The sequence below is a fragment of the Fundulus heteroclitus genome, unplaced genomic scaffold (genome assembly GCF_011125445.2).
Source record: "Fundulus heteroclitus isolate FHET01 unplaced genomic scaffold, MU-UCD_Fhet_4.1 scaffold_70, whole genome shotgun sequence".
Classification (NCBI taxonomy): Eukaryota; Metazoa; Chordata; class Actinopteri; order Cyprinodontiformes; family Fundulidae; genus Fundulus; species Fundulus heteroclitus.
The window spans coordinates 155505-177327 of NW_023397143.1; the positions used below are offsets into that span (position 1 = coordinate 155505).

At 38.2% G+C, this 21823-nt stretch overlaps 1 protein-coding gene across 4 annotated transcripts; it reads left to right on the forward strand.

The window, feature by feature from the left end:
* The first annotated feature begins 2955 nt into the window (after window positions 1–2955).
* LOC105935818 (calsenilin) lies at window positions 2956–17721 on the forward strand. 4 transcript variants are annotated; one of them, XM_012876392.3, is made up of 10 exons: window positions 2957–3203; window positions 7229–7403; window positions 11320–11325; window positions 13915–14039; window positions 14850–14919; window positions 15136–15206; window positions 16703–16810; window positions 16896–17000; window positions 17120–17182; window positions 17276–17721. In XM_012876392.3, the coding sequence occupies exons 1-10, from the start codon at window positions 3198–3200 to the stop codon at window positions 17321–17323; spliced, it is 777 nt and encodes a 258-aa protein (XP_012731846.2). In that variant the 5' UTR covers window positions 2957–3197; the 3' UTR covers window positions 17324–17721. The 4 variants fall into 4 exon arrangements, with proteins under 4 accessions (XP_035989795.1, XP_012731846.2, XP_012731847.2 ...); XM_012876393.3 differs by lacking the exon at window positions 11320–11325 and adding an exon at window positions 12329–12331; XM_036133902.1 differs by lacking the exon at window positions 11320–11325 and having other exon boundaries at window positions 2956–3203.
* The last annotated feature ends 4102 nt before the right edge of the window (window positions 17722–21823 follow it).

Consider the following 21823-nt stretch of genomic DNA (forward strand, 5'->3'; position numbering starts at 1 on the left):
CACGCCATAACCTTTTACGACTGTTCGTTTTCAGTTGTATTTAGGAAAGCTGCTCATTATAATCAAAACCATTTTCACAACAGACATTGAAAAAGAAAAAGCATAAAGAGGGGAAAAAGGCTGTACAAAGCAGGCGAGTAAACAGATGAAAGTTGCTTGAGAAAATGCCAAAATCTGGCGTCAATGGATACCACAATGTCCACTCAAGACAGGAGTAGTTACAGCAAAGACTCCTGCTCGACTGTGAGTTAATGAAGAGAAGATTTAGATGGTGATATTTCTCTGCTCTGAAGAATTGCTGCAGCTTGGAGACCTCAAAAACTGCCCCCCCATGAAGGGATTTATGTATCCTAGCCTGTCTGTGATGTACGACAGTGGAGAAAGGCAGCTTGTGACAAAAACTGTAAGATTTTTTCTTCGTTCCTGACAAGTGTTGTTTTTTCAATGTGCACAGGCGCATGCAGTGGTTGAACAAATCTTACCTTTCTTCACATAATCAATCGTTCTGATTTGATTCAGTCCACAATTTTCTTTTGTGTGTGTGAAGCGGACATATGTTCATTCCACATTTTCTTATTAAACAGGTCAATTCTATCAAACTCTGAGCTTCCTAATTACTTGTAATCACCATATATGGTTCTCACTTCCTGTTTTTAAAGAGTGCAGCAGTTGCAAAGGATAATATCCCTAAAGAAATCAAACATCTTGTACATTTTTTTATTGGTGTTACAAAACAACGGGAAACCGGATTATGATTTATTCCTATTTAATACTTTACAGGTGTTACTTCTCTAAGATCTAATGTTTTCTGTCTCTTTCTGTTTCCTGCTTCATGATTTTTTCTGAGACTTTCCTGGACAAAGATTCTCTTGGTGTTTGACTTTTATATATTGTGTGATTGCACAAAAGTAAATAAAAGAAGAAAAGCCATCTATGTTTTTTTTTCTATATTTAATATCCAGCAGGAAAAGCTCTTTTACAGGGAAAGATGAGAATTCAGTGTTTATTTTTGGAAGCTTCCTCCATTCAGATTCATTTACCGTTTAAGATAACATGAAACCGCGGTTGGACGCACACATTCAGTTGTCATTTCTCCTTTCAAAGTCAAAATGAAAGACAGTACATGCAGGTTCAGTTTTAATGTTTCGTCTGGGTTACATGAGGTTGACTGAAGGTGTATTAAAACAGCAAAAACACTGACCAGCGCTCCACAACATAATAAACAAAACAGTAACAGAAATTATGAAATGAACACTGAAAACAAAGCATTCAAGTAAGTGTCATGGTTAAATTAAAGGAAAGTGTTAATTTGAAATACAGGATGAGAGAATATACTGGAAATCCACATAATAGAAACCTTAGGAAAAAAAACATTCAAGCTTTTTCTTGACAACAGTTACCGCGTTCAGAAACTACGCAAAACTTACTAAAAAAAACACTTTGATAATTCTTTAACCAAAAATGGATGGACTGACAAAAATTATTTAATTTTAACCCAATTATTACTAGTTTGTCAAGTTTTGAAATGATGGAGCTGTACAAAATCGCAGACAGGAGAGCGGGAGCCTCGTGATAAGTTAGAAGAACTGAAAACTTCCTCCTGAGCACAGGAGACAGGTGAATAAACAGGTGTAGCCTAACGGAGGATCTGACAATGGAAAATGGAAAACCGCAAGGTACATTTGAAAGAGAGGAAATGAGAGGAGAACAAAAAAAAACAGGTGGAATCAATGAAAGCAATGAAGGTGAAGAGCTGAGGAAGAGTAAAAACAATGACAGGGCAGACAGGGAGGAAACAGAAATCTAACGTACAGCTTTGTGTGTTAGCCTCTTTCTTGTCTTTGGAGTACTTTTTATGTTTGCAGCGCATCTATGTATTTGCTGTGTGTTTGCACCTCTCGGCCTCCAAAAAACATGTTACTGTGAGAAAACAACTGTACCTGTATACCAGGGTCACAAGGCTGGTCAGAACAAGGCAACCATTGCAATGTCTAGCTTAATCCGGACAGAATATTAGGGCTTCAATCTTTCATTACTGTGGTGAATTACTAACAGACTGGGCTCTCTACAGGGAACCTTTAATTCTCTCTGCAGGATGCCAACTTGCTGTCTCCAATTCACTGCATCCAGATAACACTCGTCCTGACTTCCCACTCATCACTGGAAACATCGTGATATAAATCTCCACTTAATGAACACAAAATCGAGCTGGAAACTTTACTATCAGTGCTTTGGTAGGTGGGCACTGTGCCTGTAGTATTCCAGGTGTAAAATCATTAATCTTTGGAAACTCGGCTTCTTCCTTGTTTCCCTTTCAGCTTGCTTTAACCACTTTATGCTGCTTTTCATGTTTATGGATTGTCAAACAAACGTCGAAACACTGTGGAAGAGGAAATTGTGACAATTATGGCGTGTATGTGGGTGTGTGCCATTTAAGGGAAATTGAAATAAAACAATGCAGTCAAAGTAAATGTTGAAAAGCAGATTATCATGGAATAAAACAAGATCTGTTTTGATGTTACCATGAAATGGTACAAGAACAACCATTTCCAGCACTCCTCCGCTCATATTAGAGACGCAATACCACAACAACTCTTTTTCAGTCTAGAATAACAATATTTTATAACAATAATTATAAATTAATTATATTACAAGGCCTTTGTATAAAAAAAAGATACATGAAAATATTTTTAAAAAGAAAAACCTGTCGCAACTTTTTTTTGTGTCCTGCTTTTGCAAACTCAGAGCAAAAGGAGACGTGTTATTTAACGTGGAGAAGATTACACAGACACCATCCTTTTTTTAATTTCCTCAGAGAGGCCTACTGTCTGACTCTAGACCCACATCTCCCACACAAGTTATAATCTGACTGTTAATAACAACATCTGTCACGGGGCAAACACCTGATCCACACTCCCCTTCCTCCGCTGCCCTGTTCTTTGTCGAGAGAGCCGCTCACTTTGTGCTGAACACCAGCAGAAGCGTCTATCTTCAGGCTGGCACCTCACCATATGACTGTCACAGCTTGTCAGGGCACATCCTCAACTCGGCGTGTGAGCAGCTCTGCTCCTCCTTTAAATATCCGCCGTCAGTCTGAGGGACGCTGCAGTTAAGTGAGGGTCGTTAGGAGGAGAGCAGGAGGAGAAGGACTGCTGTAAGCGACTTTTCTTCGGAGGAGCATCTAAAATCCAGACACAATGCAGGTACGGAGGGCATTAATCCCCTTTTTTATGCGTTGCTGAATTAGATCCAACCAGCATGTGCATGGATGCATTAGTTATTCATGAGTCCTGTGTCAGTTTATGATTCATCACCTTGAAATTAAGTACCTTGAATTTATTTCAGGAACAAAAATTCTAGTGTACAGTTTTTATGATAAAAAAAGTGTAGAAATGCTTTTAAAGTTAAAGAAGAAAAATGTTGCAGTTGAAAATTCATTCAGAGGCAGATGACCGATCGGTTGTTGCAACAACAAAATAAGTAAATGAAAACAAAACTGTTTTTCTAAGAATGCCAATTAGTGATTAGGTTGATTAATACAGTCCTACAAGATGCAGAAGTAAATGCAAGCGTTACATGAGAAGCTGAAAGTCTGCATATGGGGCCAGAGATCGTGACAGAAGCTCCGTGTGGGGAAAAGCATTCTGTACCATATGTGAAGATCAGCAGTGGTCAGTTTCCCACTGAGCTCACAACCCTTTAGATAATCCCATGTAAGATCCTAGCGTGCAACACACGTCTATTAATGATGAACCTTTTGCTATTTCAAACCAAACCGGCTGCAGAAAATTGTGATTTGTTCTGCAGGACACAGCGTAAAACTTTTTAAATCACTTGCATTTAGGCGTTGACAATATCACTGCATCAAAACATGTTGCTGACACAAAAACAAAAAGCGGGTGCAAGAAGGAAGACGTTCACATGCTTTCCGGACTGTTCACACGGATCTGCGCTGCATAAATGAATGAGACTCCACTTTGCGCTTCATGCATTTTTCAGAGTAATCGTGTGACCGGCATGAATGCACGTTTGCACAGGTGCACGCCTGTTACCTTTCATGTGGATTCGAAGGGTTCATCAAATCATCGTTCACAAAAGTTGGAGTCATTATACACCTCAGCATGGCAGCTGTAACTTTGATCTTTTATTGATGCAGTTAAAAGAAGTATAAATTATTGAGCCGCGCTCTGGATGCTGCACTGTCTCTGTATTCAAATAGGGTGAGAAACGGGACCAAGATGCTCTCCAAATAGCCGTCCCTGTCTCCACACTTAACAATTTTATCATTACACCTGTTAGTTTTTTTTTTTTTTCAAATTTTAAGTTGTCTTCATTGATTTGTAAAAGCAAAACCAGAAATGATGAAAGGCTTTTGTAATAATCTCTGCTCAAATTGTTTTATCCCAAAAGAGGAACATGTGTGTATGAAAGTTTTGACATTTACAGCGCTCCACTAGTCTGATTGCTCGGTATCTGGATGTGATTAGATTTATTTCTGCCTGTTTTTTTGTTTTGTTTTTTTTCTAATAAAAAAACCCTGAGAACCAGTCATACTCCAATGCAACACTAAAAGTTTTAGTTGCAAATACTGCCTTGTTAATTCTTGTATATGCGGTTGCAAACAAGATAGTTTATTTTTTTTCAACATCAAAAAGTATGTCTGTCTTTTCGTCACCTCAGTGAAATCTCGTAATGGGTTCAGGCTTTCGTATCAATGCAAACTGAAAACTGAGAGATCTTCTGCAGAACAAAGGCTAGTGGAGTCAGATGAGGGTAGGCAGAGGTGTGGACTTTGACTTGATGACTTGAGTCAGATTCAAGTCATAGATTTGATAACTTGGAACTTGACATTGACTAAAGCATCTTTATTTGAAATGACTTGACGCTCTCATTAAAGTCAGAAATTGGGTCAGGGATCCTTTCCAGCTGTCCAGCAAGCAAAATGTGGGGTACACCCTGAGAAAGTTTTCCAGTCCATCACAATGCTGAAAACATTCAAGGAAGAAGTTAAACATTCTGAGAAGGTGCTTTTAGATGCTTTGTGACATTTACCTTACATACACAAGTGCACTCCCGCAAACACCAACAGGTGCTTGGCTTCAGGTGCTTACAGGCTCACTTTTTTACAGAAAATCCCCCATTATTAGCTTAGTTGTCACTTTTTAAATTTCCTATTAAATAATACTGTGTGTGTTTCAGTGATGTTCTCAGGGCGTTGGTTGTTTGTACCTGTAATATGTAATCTGTTTATTTTGCTTTTGTTTTTATATCTCTCTTTGCAGGTGTAGAAGCAGACTCCGAGGATGTTATCTTGTTCTCTCCTTTTCCGCTCCTCTTTTTTCACCTTCTCCCCGTTTTAGCATTTCTTCTCATCCTATTCTCTTATTTTTTCTCTTCGATCTTTACATTTTTGTGTCCAGTGAACATTAAATAGTCCCAGAATAAAACCTAATAAAGCTTTATGCATATGTAAATCAAGCGGAGCACTATGGCGAAAGCACCAACGCTCCACTTGTGAAAGTAAAATCTGTTGGGCTCTTTTTGGCATTAAGACAATCATTCTTAATGTTACACTTGCCAGACAGGAATCACACACAAAAAAACAAGAAAAAAAAGATGCTTTGTGACATTTAAACACTTTTCAGTTTATTTGCATATGGTGCTTCAAGATTTGTTATAATCTGGGCTGTTTGTTGTCTTCATCCTGCCACGTCTTCCTTTGCTAATTAAGCTTTATGCAACGCACCTGCAAGCCTGCTTCTCCATTGTTCTGCAATCAAGTTCATAAAACACACCTGTTTCCTGGTCTTCATGAGCCCTCCACCTTCAACAAGACAGTGGCAGATTAGTGAAAGCTTTTTTTAGTAGATGTCCACCGGTCCTTTCCACGCCTACCTGCCGTGTCACGTCTTCGATCGCGCTTGGATTTTTCTGCCTTGTCCTTGTGGGACATTTACTTAAGCTTTTAATTTCTGGATCTGGATTGTTACCACGGCGGCGAGCCTTACCTCAGTCCAGACTTCCCATGCATGATCCAAGCCTGTTTTCCAGACATCGATCTAACCTCAACCATTCTGCCTCTCTCTCTGCTGTGAGAAGTCAGCCCTCAGCGTCGGCAGGTTCCTGCAGAGGAACTTTGTCTGCAGGTTCTTTCAAATAAACCTTTTCTAACGCAACACCGCGTCCGACTCTGATTTCGGGTCGTCTGCCTGTTTGATCTATAACAGAAACAGCTTGTTATTACCTGTTAATTAATTGAATTTTCTATAAGACTTGTGACTTGGAAATTAATGATTTGGTCCCACTTCTAGGTGTAGGTGCAGATCCAGGAAGCTGATATCAGGACAAATTGTGTGCCACTTGTCTTTAGACCAGAACTAAGCAAGGAGAAGCAGCATTTAGTTCCTATGCTCCACTTATCTGGAACAAACTTCCAGAAAATTGTAAAGGTGCGGAAAGCCTGAGTTCCTTTAAATCAAGATTGAAAACACATTTGTTTAGGATTGCCTTCAACTGTTCTAGTTAACTGAATCACCACTTTTTTGTTCTTTTTTTTCTATCTACATTTTATTCCTACTTGCTTTTATTCTGTTTTATTTTGCTATATTTTAATCATGTAAAGCACTTTGCATTGTCTTTGTACTGAATTGTGCTATATAAATAAATTTGCCTTGCCTTGCCTTGCCTAGACAACTATGAGCATTACTGTGAGGGGAGAAGCTGTTCGCTGTTGGAAATAAACAGTGACAAACATGTAGAGCAACAGTTCCTTTTATTCATCTCGAGGGCTCCTCCACTGCTTTCGGTAAAATGCAATGCTAAAGCAACGTTGGAGTAAATATTAACTGGTTCATGTGTCGATTACCAAATACCAAATAAACTGATCGTGGCATAATGACAATGGTTTCCTTCTTCTGATTCTGTGAGGTAGCCTGTGTCTTAATCTTTAATGCAGGTGTCTCAGACTCCAGTTGTCAAGAGCCGGTGTCCTGCAACTTTTGTATGTGGTTCTGGTCCAACACACCTAAGTCAAACAAACAAGTTATAAGCAGGAATCTGGAGAACTTGACTGCATACCGAGGAGCTACGATTAAAAAAATTACAGGACAGCAGCTCTCGAGGACTGGAGTTTGACACCCCTGGTTTAAAGTAAACCTCAGGCCTACCTTGTGTCTCCTGAGCCTCTTCTTCTTCCTGATCAAAGATCACATCTTTCTCTCCTCTTCAGGCAGAGAAGAAGGCCGTGGACGGGGAGTTGCTCCCCGACGCCAACGGCAAAGATCCCAACCCTGGCGGACAGACCGAGGGCTCGAAGTGGCAGAGGCCCCGACTTTCACGCAAATCGCTGATGAGGTGCTGCCTTGTCAAGTGGATAATCGCAAGCACCACACAGCAAGGGCCAGGTAGAGACACAGGAGAAGACATTAGAGCAGACTGATGCCCTGAATAATAAAACAGAGTGCAGAGCAGGAATATTACAGTAGGGGCTTACGCACCTTCTGTCTCACGTGCCACAGAGTGCATCAGTTTTGCAGCATCTGCTTCATCTTTGCATATTTGAAATTCTAAATTGTTCATCATCCTCCATCACATTCGATACTGAGACCTTTAAATCTGTTTGCTGGCATCTAGTGCTACTTATTCTAAGTCATTCTGTGACTGACGCAGCAAACTAATATTGAATACAAATGCATTCTTTGAACTCAAATTTATATACATGAACATTTTTAAAAATATCACATATCCTTTTCTTTTCATAGTTATGTTCTACTAGTGAGAAACTGGTGAGGACATACCCGACTCCAGGTGTTATTTGTAGAAATAAATCAAAGACTATGTAACATTTTACTCTCACATCACAATTAAGGGGCGGTCTATCACATAAAATCCCAACAAATTATGATAAGGTTTACAGTTTTACTACCTGATAAAGTTAAAGCCTTGTGAATATTTTCACAAGGCTCTGTCTGTCATCAAAGCTTTAGTTTCCTTCACAACTTGCTGAGAGACAGAAATGATAAATTCATGAGGATTTTTCACTCTGCCAGGGAAAAAAAAGGCAGGGCAACCCACCAGATAACTTTGTACATGCATAAAACATTTTGTCTTCAGAAACTATAAACTGAGCAAACCCTATAGACCAGAAATATATGAAACAGATACATTGTGATATTTTATTAAAATCTCACTGTAGATGTGCTGATCTGGGACCTAAAGCACCAGAATCCTCCCTCATAACAACTTCATCGCCATCTAGTGGTTTCTAAATCTCAAAGCATCTTTTCCCTAATCCATCCTTTTGTTTTTTTTAGGTTGAAGTTTAATGAAACTTGTTTAAAACTGAGATCTTGTGTCCCTTAACGCTTAGAGGAGGGAGCACAAGGCTTCTTGCGGAAGATAGTATTGCGGAAATAAAATAAAAACCCAAAGTTCAGCAATGAGAAAGTTTATTATGAGACGAGAAGGGACCGCTTGTGATGAGTTAGCTTGGCCTCTTTGCTATAGTGCTGCTTTCTCTGCAGTCATTAATGATGATGATGATGCAGACTGCTCTGCCTACCTCTCTGCATGTTTAATTCACTACACTCTGTATTTAATAAAAGAAAAGGTATGCATCAGCACTTAAGCCTTGAGATCCATTAAACGACACATTGTTGCATTACTTTTATAGCTCGCAAAATAAGTTCAGATCCTGCATATTTATCAGCTGGTATATCTCTGTCTTGTAATGTAAAACTTATTTAATTACCATAAAAAAAGAAATACTTGTAACCTCTAGATGTTGTAGTTTTACTGCATCCATAACCAATGGAGACTGATTTTGACAATATGAAAAATAACATGGCTAAAACTGAATCTCCCCGTCCGGTTGCTGCTTACATACAAGCTTACCCCTGCGGTACAGCAAGCTGTTACAGGAAGTAAGAAAAGCTGTAGTTTTAAGCTACGCTGAGAATTAGCATTAAAAGTTGTGTCATTGTTCATGATCTGCAGGTTCAGATTTATAGGTTGTTACTATAAAATGAGCATTCCCAGTGAGCATTTCCAGTACTTTACATTATTGGAGGATAAGATTTTAACATTTGTAATGCAAACTCCCCATCCTAAAAAAAAAAAAAAACAGCCATGACTCAAATAGTCCCAGTGAGCTGGTTTGGCTTTAAAATGTTAGAAACACAGTTAATTGGAAGACTTGTGTCCCATACACTGTTTTTTTCCACTCAGCACTCCTCACTCATCACTAACCAAGAACACCAATACAACCTTTCGACAGAAAATTATCACTTTTTTAGCTACACTATGCTGGCTCAACTCCCTTTTGCCTAAATAAGGGAATTATTCTTTTTTTGGCATGAATTAAACTGATATTTTGCTACATATTGACATGATGGGTGCAAATCCCAAAGGGTGGTAGAAGTGTGGCAAGAAAATATAGAATATAATACCAATATATACGGTTGTTGATACTAGGCAGGATGGAGCATTTCTTCTTTGCTGTTTACACCAAACTCTGACTCTACCATCTGAATGCTGCAGAAAAAAAACTACAGACCCCTCGGACAAGGAAACTTTTTCCCCAAACTGTTATTGTCCAATTTTGCTGACCCTTAAACATTTTAGCCTCAGTTTCCTGACAGGAGCGACATCGCGGCAGCAAAATAGCACACCGTTGGTTTCTGATTTGGGACACCTGACGGCATGTCTTCAACCAGCTGTTACAAAATTGCAATTTAAGTTGTGCAGCCAACTTAGAGCAACTGCGGAGCCCTGCTTTCATAATTTAAGGTAGTGGGAAAAAGTGAAACCTTTTCTATATATAGACAGCTCTTTGGAACAGTGCTCTGTGACTTTATTTAGTCCCACTCTGGTCTGCAGCTAGTTTAAAACATCACTCTTAGATTAGGGAAATTGACCTTATGTTGGGGTGATTTTTCTGAGTATACGTCTTTTCACTCATGCAGCAACACATCAGCCCTGTGCTGCCCTTACTCCACAGGTTGTCATTCAATTGTACATTTTAAATTCCTGTTTTTTGTTTTTAAATGTTTGAGTGATCTTGGCCAGCCGTACCTCTCTGAGCTTCTTCATCCCTACTACTTACTCTCTCAGTCCCTCAGGTTGACCACACAGCAGCTCATGCTTCTCTATTGTCGCCCCTGAACTGTGGGGAAGAACCTCCCAGTGTACATTAGAGAGTCTCTTTCACTCCCTGCTTTTAAAACTTGTCTTAAAACCCAATTTTATGATATGGTTTTCAACGACAGCAAGATTTAGTTGGACCTTGATTACTTAATTGGTTTTATTATGTTTAATCCTCTATTGTGTTTTTTTTTTCTGTAACGTATGCAGTTATGAGCAGCAATTGGTTGAAGCTGCGGTTGTTTTAAAGCATGTCATAACTAAAGTTGGTACGGCGTGAAGAAGATATGGAGAAACAGAGGCTTGTGAGCCTGAAGTTGTTTTGCTGGGATTTTTAAGCGGTTTTCCGTGCAAGCTGGTTGAGCCACGCATTGAAAGACAAAGTCAAATGTAGGTGAAAGAACAGGAAGGTGGAAACATTTGACAAATAAGAGCTATGGTTTTATGGACATGGTTTTATGTTTTGGTGTGAAATATAGAAGCAGGTTAAATGCAGTACTGCCATCAAAATCAAATTTAAATGTAACTGTACCAAACCAGCATTAACCTATGAGATGTTTTCCTTCAGGCTTTAGCTGGGGATTATATCAGGTTATCATACATTTTAATGGGTGAATCAAGAGTTGGCTGCCCAACGCAGCTGAAACTTCTGGCTAGCATCAAATTGCGTACGCGGCACACTCTCTCTGCCTGTTCCCTGACCAATATTTTAACTCCCAATGATTGATTAGCACTCCCCGATACTTAAACCGAGTCCATTAAGTTTTGCAGACTCATCAGTTTTCAACTATGCCCACGTTCTTCACTTTCACTGTGTTGCAAATCTACTTTAGTCAAAACAGATGCATGGAATCATGTAAAATACTATTTCCACGCAACCGCTCAAGCTCTGGTAATAAATGCAGCCCTAGATTTACCTTTCTGAAGGCAATCTTTGCAACCGCAGTGCTACACAAACCCGGTTTTATTACACTGGACAACACCCAGTCACTGATATCTCATAGTTGCTTGCGTCTGATTAAAACCACTTTACTTACTGAGTGTATCACTGACCCAAGTCTGGAGATGCAGGCAGCTTTACACAGGTCCAGGTAGGCTCATTTGCTCTAAGTGCTACTCAAATCCCGGCCATCAGCACATGTGGATCAATGCTTGGTTCTACAGTTTTGCATCGCTGAAATGACGGCGCTCATAAAGGGAGACTTTACTGTCAATCACAGACCATTAGTAAAGAAATTCCTTCACCAACAACTTCCTATCATCTCTGGCACCACATGTAAGCACACACGTGCTTCACAACAATCGGAGCTGAGACTTGATATGAGACGGACCTGGAAACAGAGCTGGGACGGATGTTTTTACGAATAGAGAGAACTTTGGATTATCTTGAAGGAGTTTGGAGTTTCTGACTTTAGTTTTTTTCTGAGCCGCACAAGTCAAAGTTGTCTTTCTTGGGCAGTGGGATGTTCCGCAGCCGTGCATTATCTTTTTATCTCGTCCAGTCTGTGGTTTAAATCAGCTCAAAGCTCCTGATGCTGGTACAATGCCTCTCATGAACTGCAGGAGGTTGGTGGATGAAGGAGTTGATGGGCAATAGGTGGCGATTTTTTTTTTTAAGCAAAAACTATTTGACCAGATTTGTCAGTTCAGAAAAACAGAAGTCATTTTAAATTTTTACGTTTTAATTTTTTATTCAGGCAACTTTTTCGGAGCTGACTTGTGTTATAAGTGAATAATGGGTTTGGATGGAATGGAAGTATTTGCCATTGCTGCTGTTGTTGGACTTTTTGTTGTTGTTCTCAAACAGTTTGGGATTTGGGAGCCTTTGTCACTGGAAGGTAGGATTAGGGTAAATTTGGACTATTTCCTTGCTGTGTAAAGATCCAATAATTTTTTAGACCTTTTCTGAGTTGAAGCTAAACTTTTGTTAATGAAATATTCTCACTTAAGTCCCTTGCAGGACATAAATCCACAAATAATTCCCTTCAATACATGTCTACATTTTCAATGTTTTTGTTGAGCTATGTTTCATAATGATTAAAATGTTTGTTTGTATATTTCTAATGCGCCCACAGTATGAAAACTGACATTTTTAACTCCCATTTCTTTTCTTTCCCTCTTGTTCATCATCTTTCTAACCTCTCCTTTGTCTCTTTCAAATCTATTCATGTGTGAAATCGTTGTATAGATGGTGAGTAGCTCCATTATCATCAGATTCATTTCCTCCCAGTTATCCCTGCAATATAATCCTCCTAAACCTCTCCTCAATTCAGTCAAAAGATTGGTGCTATAAGAGTAGCAGACTGAACCTTTTTCACATTGTGGACATCTACTTGTCATCCAGGTGCAGCTGATAACAAACGTTGTAACTAAATGCTCAACCTGACAAATATCATCAAGCAAAATAATTAAATATGTTTAGATATACACAAATCAATTTGATACATTTAAAGGCATATAGTCATTTTTATGCAGCAGCAATAAATGTGGAAATATTTAGATGGGAAAACCATTATTAAAAATTTTAAATATGAATGTAGAAGGGAATAAAGTAATCGTCCATTGCAGCATTTATTGTTTCATAGTTGCAACAGGACTGAAATTGACACGATCCAACAAGTAATTCATTTGTAAAATAAATATAGGTGTGTGTGGTAATTTAAAAATCTTTATGTGAAGCATATCCATTTCATAAAGTTTTTTTTCACATTTATCAAAACGTGACTGCGTGATTTAATAAAAAGTTCAATAATAAATGTGTGATTCAAAAAAATGTAAGCATTTACTTTAGAAATTATTTCATATTGTCCTGTGTCACAATTGCTTGTAATGTTTGAGGGGTTACCTTGAATGGATTTTTAGCTACAGACCAATTACTTTGACTATAATGTGTTATGCCCCGCCCACTGACATTGATGTATGAAATTTTAACCATTTTAAGTATTAATTACTTTCTTTTAATGCGTTTACATGCACTTAGATTAGTATGGCTTCAAAATGAAAATACTACACAGAAAAATTAAATTATACGTAGGATTTTAACATGTTTATGGTAATTAATTTTGCCACCACACTCCCCTAACATCAGAACTAAGCTAATACAGAATGGTTCAGGACAAGGATTCAGGGTTTGCTTATAGGTACAAAACAGAAATAGAAGAAGAAATAGTTGACCTCATCTGGAACCCTGAAAAAATGCAATACGAAGAACAAACATACTGCTTATTTGGAATAGAAAGCCATGACACAAAGTCTAAATCCAAAAATAAGACAATCACAAGAGTAGAAAATTAGTAAATGAGTGTTACAAACTGTGAATGGCAGGTGTCCACAATGAGGAGGCTAGCTAAGTTTTTGCACTATGAATTTGTCTTCATTCGTATCACAATCATTATTTTTTTTTTTTTTATATTCCTTCATGTTCACTTAATTTTTCGGCCCTCTTTCAAACTCAGCAAGTCTTTTCGTCTCATTTTATTGATGCCATGTTCTCGTCTCATACTGTGCATTATCTGATGCCGCTCTTCCTCTCATCTCATTTCCTCATCCTTCCTTTCTTATCTCTCCGTTGTTGTTTTCAATTTTGTTTGTTTTCTTCAAGACGGTGCGTGCTTTTTCTCGTTTTGTTGGTTTTCCAGTATTTTACCCTACTCCCAAGTCTTTCCTTCCTTCCTCCCTTTCTCTCTTTTTTCTTTCTTTCTGGTCTTACCGCTTGTTCCTCCCTCTTTTCTTTCTCCTGTCTTCCCCCCTGTTTTATCTGATTCTGTCCTGCAGAAATCAGTGGCAGTGACTTCGAGCTCTCTACGGTGCGGCACCAGCCAGAAGGCCTCGACCAGCTCCAAGCCCAGACCCAGTTCACCAGGAAGGAGCTCCAGTCGCTCTACAGAGGCTTCAAAAATGTAGGGGAAAAGTCAGCACAGTCAGGGTAGCGCTTTATCAATTTTTTTATGAGTGTGCTTTAAGTGAGTAACAATGCATCACATTTAAATGTTGTTCTGTACCGGTCTAGTAAAATATTTTGGTAAAGATCTGTGACTTTGTGTTTTGTACATATTCACTGTTTTTGAGTCTTTTAGACCCAAATATAGCATTTTCTGAAAGCGAGCTTTCAAGTTAGCTTATCACATTCTGTCCCAGTGTAACATGATTGAGATGTTCTCCTGTCTTACCCATTTTGAACAGAGTCCAGCAAACAATGGTCTTATGTTATCTCTTATTTATACCCCAGGGAAAGATGAAATTAAGCTTTATTGTTAATATAAGTATTAGACACGCAATTTTAAGAAGGAAAAAAAAATGTACAAAAAGATTTGAATTACTTCTGTTTGAATTCTCTTGGGCGACACAAATTGTGGGTCTGCTTATTATTTATTTACGTGAGGCTTTTGTTACTGAGAATAAAGGTTTGTGTTTTCAAAAATCTTCAGAGACCGTGGCACTGCAATAACAGATCAGCATATTTTACGGTTTTGAATACATTTCTACATTTGCTAATACCCATGGAAGGCAGTCTAATATTAATCTGTCCACAAAAAGAATTGCAATTAATCAAGTAAATTAACTAAATATGAGTAAATAGAAATTATTCTAGCTGTGCAGCGTTTAAAAAAATGCATGTCTCTTTAAATTCTTGGGTTGTGTTTTCCTTTTTGGTTTATTCTCTTTTTAATGAACAAAGACCTGATGGAAACATGCTCACCTGTCAACAGGAATGTCCCAGTGGGTTAGTGGATGAAGAAACCTTCAAAACGATCTACTCACAATTCTTCCCTCAAGGAGGTAATCACATCAAATTCAAACTGTGAACACAAATATAACTATTTTAAAGGTGCATTTTATATACTCAATATGTTTGATGCCTTTTTTTTTTTGTTATATGATGGTTTTGTTTTCCATATCATGAGAATTTAATGTTTGAGGAAAAAAAAACTCTTTTGCTCAACCAGGGCACAGATTTTTGGATTTTAATATCATGATTTTTTTATTTTTTTTCAGATGCAACCACATACGCTCATTTTTTGTTTAACGCGTTTGACATCGACAGGAACGGTTCCATCCGATTTGAGGTGAGTATGTCAGTGGCTGCAGATTTGATTAAATTTAACAGCTATAAGAACAATGATTTGGGATTTTGCACAAGTAGTATTTATAGCGCTTCAACTTAAACCTTTTTTAGAATTCAATGTGCTTTATAGAAATTTTATGTGCTTGAGAAACATAAAGCAGAGAATAATGGTGAAATGTGCCTGCCTCCTGAGTCAAATCTTGGTAGGGCCACCTCAGACCTTAATTATTGCTGAGCGTCTTTTCTGCTGTCACTCTACAAGATTTGTGTATCTGGAGACTTGGGACATCTAAAGTATTATCGCTTACTATCGTTTTTTATTATTTTGATATTTTATTATTTATTAAAAATATAAAATATCAAGGTCAGTGGGATTAAATCCAGCTGAAAAGAGAACATCTGTGAACACCAACATTTAGTTATTTCCACAGATTCTCAATTGTGTTAATGTCTGGACTTTGACTAGGCCATTCTTACACAGGATTATGCTTTGATCTGAACTGGATGTCTCAAATACGAACCAATTTGGTAGCCTTCAAATGCTCTAAACATTTGAAGAATGTAAAACATTTAAATCAATTAAAGCCACAAGCTGGACTTTGTAGAATTTGATCGCACCCATGGTGGTAATTCAGACATTTTATTCAGGTGTGTTGGACCAGAAATGGAGGTAAAGGTTTGAGGTCACCATCCCTTGAGGCTAAAGTTTGAGACCTCTGATCTAAACCCTTCCGTTGTATCTCTTAGGGCCTTTATCCCGCTGAAAGTTGAACCTCTGTCCTAAGTCTAAAGTCTTTTTCAGCCTCTAATATGGCTCAGTTCATCTTCCCTTCATCTCCTACGTGCTTCCCCCCCGATAATATTCACACATGTAAAAACATTGTTCCACCTGAGCTGCAGAGGTCTGCAGGTCCTCCACTTAACAATGTTCCTCTTGGCTGCTGCTTTAAATGTTACACTCTTTGCCCGCCCAGTCACATCAGGTGAACAGATGTCTTAGTATGGTTGCAGTTGCTCCATCTTTGAGTCGTTCTCTGTGAGATGTTTAAAGCTTCTTCTTCACAGCTTTACCCCTGAACTTTCTGCTGTGCTCTCTGATTTCCGTGAAGCCTTTTGTCTCTTACAAACCTCCCAGGTCTTCATAGGACAGCTGGATTAATACAAAAATCAAATTAAACACAAATTAACTGTATTTACTAATTCATTGAAATCTGAAGGCATTTGATGCACCCAGTTTTATTTAGGGAAATCAGGGTGAAGGGATCTGGACATATACAGTAGCCACACCACACTTTTCAGATTTTAATTCATAAAACACTTAAATGCACAATTTGAAAATGTTCTTCTAATTCACAATTACAAACTACTTTGAGTTGATCTATTATACAATATACATCCAGGTATGTGGCTGTAATTTGATAAAAGCTTGACTGTGAATACTTTTTGCAAGGCCCCGCAGTGGCTTACAGAAAACTAAGAAAAAACTCTCACCCACAGGACTTTGTGTTAGGACTGTCTGTTTTGCTCCGAGGCTCTGTCACGGAGAAACTCCGCTGGGCTTTTAATCTTTATGACATCAACAAGGACGGCTACATTACGAAGGAGGTAACGACTCAATTAATGGGAAAAAGCTCTCAAACTAAATTGATGTCGCTCATTGTTCATCTGTTTTGTCATTTTTGTCCTTCAGGAAATGTTAGCGATAATGACCTCCATATACGACATGATGGGCAGGTATACCTCCCCCAGCATACGAGATGATTCGCCCTTTGACCACGTGGAGAAATTCTTCCAGGTGGCTATTCCTGTCTCATTATTTTACTCTAATAACATCTTTGATTCCAAAAATAGCTTCACTAACTTACAGTTTTACTTAATTTCTTGTGTGAACAAATGTCTCGTATCGCATGTTAGAAAATGGATCGAAACAGGGACGGAGTCGTGACAATAGATGAATTCATAGAGACCTGCCAAAAGGTAAAATTATCATCAACCTGACAACAGTAACCAGACAGTAACTACCTAAATCAATGCTGTATTTCTAATTTCTTTGTTAATACCTCTCAACAGGATGAAAATATAATGGCTTCCATGCAGCTGTTTGAAAACGTCATTTAGTTTCTGTAGAGGAAACTGGACCTTATGATGCTTAACCCCAAATAATGTCAATTATCTCTAAAATAAAATAATATTTTGGGCAATAAAACACATAGGACACATGTTCATATAAACTACTTAACACAACTACATTTCCTGTAAAATGTGAAAATGCTAAGAAATGTATAGCATCTACCAATTGATATTAAAAGTAATGATTCTTTGCATGAAAACATTTGTTTTTGTGTGAAAGGCCTCCTTATTAAAAGATGTGCATGAGTGTGTCCCCTTTAATTAAAAAGCATGTGATATAAACCCCTGAGGATGCAAACAAAGGGTCTGTTGTTTTGTTACATTCTTGGAAATGTAAGTGCGTGGGAATACTTTATCACTAAATAATATGGTGGTGATTAAACTTTGATGTGGCGTCCTGGATTTATTTATTTTTAAATCTGCATATTTCATGTTTAAACTGTGTTTTTGGCAGGGTATGTGAATGTGCCCTGTCCTTCCCATGTGCCCATCATTTCACTTTCCATGAAGACAGGACCCATCCCTTGTGTAAATGGGGGGTAATTACTTCAAAAAGGAAACATGTCATCACACATAAAATAAATGTATGGACAGATTTCCTTCTTTTGAAAAATATTCAAACTCCAGAATCTTCGAGACTTCAGAGCCTCTGTGGTCCTCTTATTCTGAAAACTTTTCCAAGTCAAAATCAAGCTTTTTCAGACCAGGACTTTAACATGATTGTCTAATTCTCAGCACTGGTTAACTGCTTCCTACACCTGAGTGTAAACCCCTGATTTATGGGTTTTCAGGGGCAATAAAGTGAATTGATGGAAGTTGTGTTTTTATTACTTCTCACAAACTGTCTTCACGGCAGTAAATTTGGCTTTTAAGATGACGTATCATGCTTTTCAGTTCTTCCTTTCCACGTTTAAACCATTTCCATTGAGGCTTATGTAGAGTGGAACTGCAATGCTTGGGTCTTAATTCCTCATTAATTTACCCCCACATTCCCCCTTTATACCCATTCTGAGTGACTCGTTTTGGTGCTGTCCCTTTAAATACCCCTTTCCACTCCACCCCACTCAGCCATTTTTGTAGCATGCAAGGGGGCAATGTAATAAGAAACCAAACATTCTAACTTAGCCACTTTTACCTTCGGCATCCTTGAGCTTGGACTACAAAATCGCTCAGAGAAATAAAAATGGCGGATTCGTGAGACAGGTAAGCTGGAAGTCCATGACCTTATTTAGAGGCCCTGCAGCAAATACTATGACACAATTGTCCAGAGAATGTCACAGAAAACAGGAAAAAACTGAAAGGTTTGGAAAAATATGACCTAAATAGAATAAAAAAGCTCCTGGTCAGACTGAATTCAACTTTTTCTGCACCAGGGACCCCAAGTAAACAACAAAATGTATATAAGGGCCAAAAAAGTGGATTTTGTATGATATGTTCCCTGGAGATTACCTTACTTTCAATAAGAAATATGAACTTTACTATTTTATTGATCTAACTAAACCAAAATCATAGAGCTGCTTTTCATTTAGTGACTAAGGGGAGGAAACGGCAGCATCAGCAGATACATTGAAGCTGTCCTGTAGGCCTATTATTGAACACTGGAAACCGACGGCAGAGAGTTTGTTTTGGGGAGGAGCTAAGCTGGATGCTGTGTGACGGTATGGAGGTGACAATGAAATCCAACATCCCGCTCTGCTGCACTGTAAGTGTTGTTTAATGAGAGAGGACAGCTTCAGCATCACCAGTGGTACTAGTCACAAAGGTAAGGTGTCTTTTTTTTCCCATTAGCTGAAGCAATATTGTTTGATACAATATGCTCCATTATTGTCTTCAAGGCATACAGAGCCAAAATTTCAAATAAGGAAAATAAAAAGTGTCATTTCTTAAACAGTTTCCATTTTAAGTTTCATTTTCTTAAATAGTTTTTTAAAATTAGCTAAACAAATTGGGGAAGCTTTCAAAGTTTAAAGTAGCATTATATGTCAGGTTTTAATGATTTGTGGTGTAAACATTTCTCTTCAATTCTTTTTGCTACATGAAACAAACCTACTTTTATCACGCTTCAATCCACTTTTTTTTTTATTAGTTTATTTGTCTGGGACAATGCAGCGCACATTATTACATTCATAATTGTAATAGGCAGAGCCATAACAAAATGTGTAGATGTGTTGCATGAAAGGTTTCTAGCCCATAGGCTAATTTACAACCCCAGTCCCCAGTCAGGCCTTTATAAAATACATTTTCCTAAAACGTAGCTCACATTGCACAATCATATATAAAATACATTATAAAAGACAACCATTAACATTTTACACAATCCTAACAACATTACACAAAACAACACCTCACATCCAACATAATCATAATGACTCAATGTTCACATATTTGATTTTCTTTCAGCCAATGTTTCACCTTTCTATTAAATGTTTTCAGGTCAGTTTCTATTTTTATTTCCGTTGGTAAATCATTCCAAAAACAGATCCCTATCACTGATCTCCACCTTTTTTTGTTCAAAATATTCCAGGTAATGAATAATGGGTCACATGCACCATACATGTGATATAATATTTTGTTGAAAAGGAGAAATCGGCATCAGAGAATCCTCAGCTAATCCCAGTGTTGACAGAGCATGTGGTGGATGGTTCTGGATCTCTGTTGTGTTAGCAGAGGGGAGTGTAGGACTTTGTTTGTCCAGTAACAATAAATCAAAAGCCAGCTTGAACTCCTGCCAACAGACTTGCAGCCCTGCTGTCATCCAGAAAAAACAAACAAAGTGTTCAACATCATTCAAGCTGCAAAACGTTCCCGTTTTAAAATGACACCTTCCATCTTTGTTCATAGTGTGACCGTTTTATGTGACATTCGCAGCTTTCCAGTGATGGCTGCTCGGCAGAGGCTTCTCACGTTCTGGGTATTGATGCTGCTCGCCGCCACTCTGTGCCCAGGTTCGCTCGGCAAGCGAGGAGGCAGCAGAAGTCCTGGTAAAGGTGACGGCGACAAAGCGTCTCAGTCCCACGGTCGAGGCCTCTCCAAGAAGGGCCTGAAGTGGGCAGGAGCGGCAGCCGGCGGCATTCTGGGAGGAACGGGGACCGGGTACGGGCTGGGGATCCTGGGCAAGCCAAAGCACGGGACTGGGAACCATCACAACCACAAGACAGAACAACATCAGCAGCCTCATCATCAGGAAAGCCAAAAGCAGAAGAACCAATCTCTCTGGAGAGCCTTTGTTAGAGGATCAGCTCCTGCTACAGGGGGAGGCTTCTTTCTCACTTTAGGATATGTGGTGCCTTTTCTCACAACAGCCTGGATCAGAGGCGTTTAATCTATTGGCTAGTTATTGATAGCTGTGACCTGAAGTGGAAAAAGCAACTAACGCTTTAAATAACAGATCCTGTAATGCTTTGCTTTGTACAGATTGATAATTCTTTTTAAATCATCATCAGAAAGCAGTTGTGTGAAAGAAATTATTTCTGGACTGTTACGGCAGTCTGGCTTTCCATGATCATTGCCTCCTTTTCTGTATGTATTTCATTAGTTAAATTGAAAAAAAAAATGGCCAACCTCGTAAAAAATGATTTTAAAAAAAATTTAAATGAAGATCATCCCTGCAAAATTCATTAACTACAACTGATAAGAGCCTTTAAGTAATTCTTCAGACACCTGATGTTGTGAGAAATTTTTTTTTGCCATTCCATTCATCTGTGCAACTAACAGGGGGCTTGCTCTTTTTCCAAATTAAAATTCCAGACTTTTTCCAGACTTTTTTAAAACTGATATTTTTTTTCCCAAGACCTTAACTTTATGTACTTGTATACTTGTGCGCCTACTGCCTACTTCATTGGTTGAGATTGTACAAACTGTTTATTAGAAATGTTAATTTTTATAGGCTAGTATTCAATGAACAAATGCATTATTCACAGTAAATTATGCTTTTACTGATGAAAACGTTTCAAAACATGAAAATCACAAGTACATGAATTTCACATCAAACAAGTGTTTGATTCCATTAGGCTAATACAGTACGTGACCAGTTAGTAAAATTATAGTTTTATAGCCTACCTTCCTATTTCTCATTTCACAATGCCTTTGAGCATACTGTAAAATTGTACCACACATTTTTTTTCTCCATACTTTATTAAGACTTTCACACAAAATTCAAGACTTTTCAAGGTCTGGAAAACAGTGTTTCAAAATTCCATACTTATTAAGACTTTCAAGACTTGCGCAAGCACCCTGAACTAAGCTTGCCAAATTTCCTCTTATAAGATTTACTACAAATTGTCCCCATTTCACAATTCCAAGTAACAGAAGACAGCTGGAAAATTTTAAGCTGTTTTTAGTAAAATCATAAACATTTGCATTTTGTATTTAAAAGAAGTTGGTTGTTTTTTGTGTGTGTTCTACAAATCATGAAACAACACAATGCCTAAGTTAGGCTCGGGTTGACCAAAGGGGCTTTTTCTTGTGAGGGGCGATCAGTTCCAGGTT

What these genes read in the sequence shown, in the direction of transcription:
- LOC105935818 (XM_012876392.3), top strand. An exon ending in ACGTGGAGAAATTCTTCCAG is followed by an intron (nt 17,001 to 17,119) that starts GTGGCTATTCCT and finishes ATCGCATGTTAG; the next exon opens with AAAATGGATCGAAACAGGGA. An exon ending in TCATAGAGACCTGCCAAAAG is followed by an intron (nt 17,183 to 17,275) that starts GTAAAATTATCA and finishes ACCTCTCAACAG; the next exon opens with GATGAAAATATAATGGCTTC.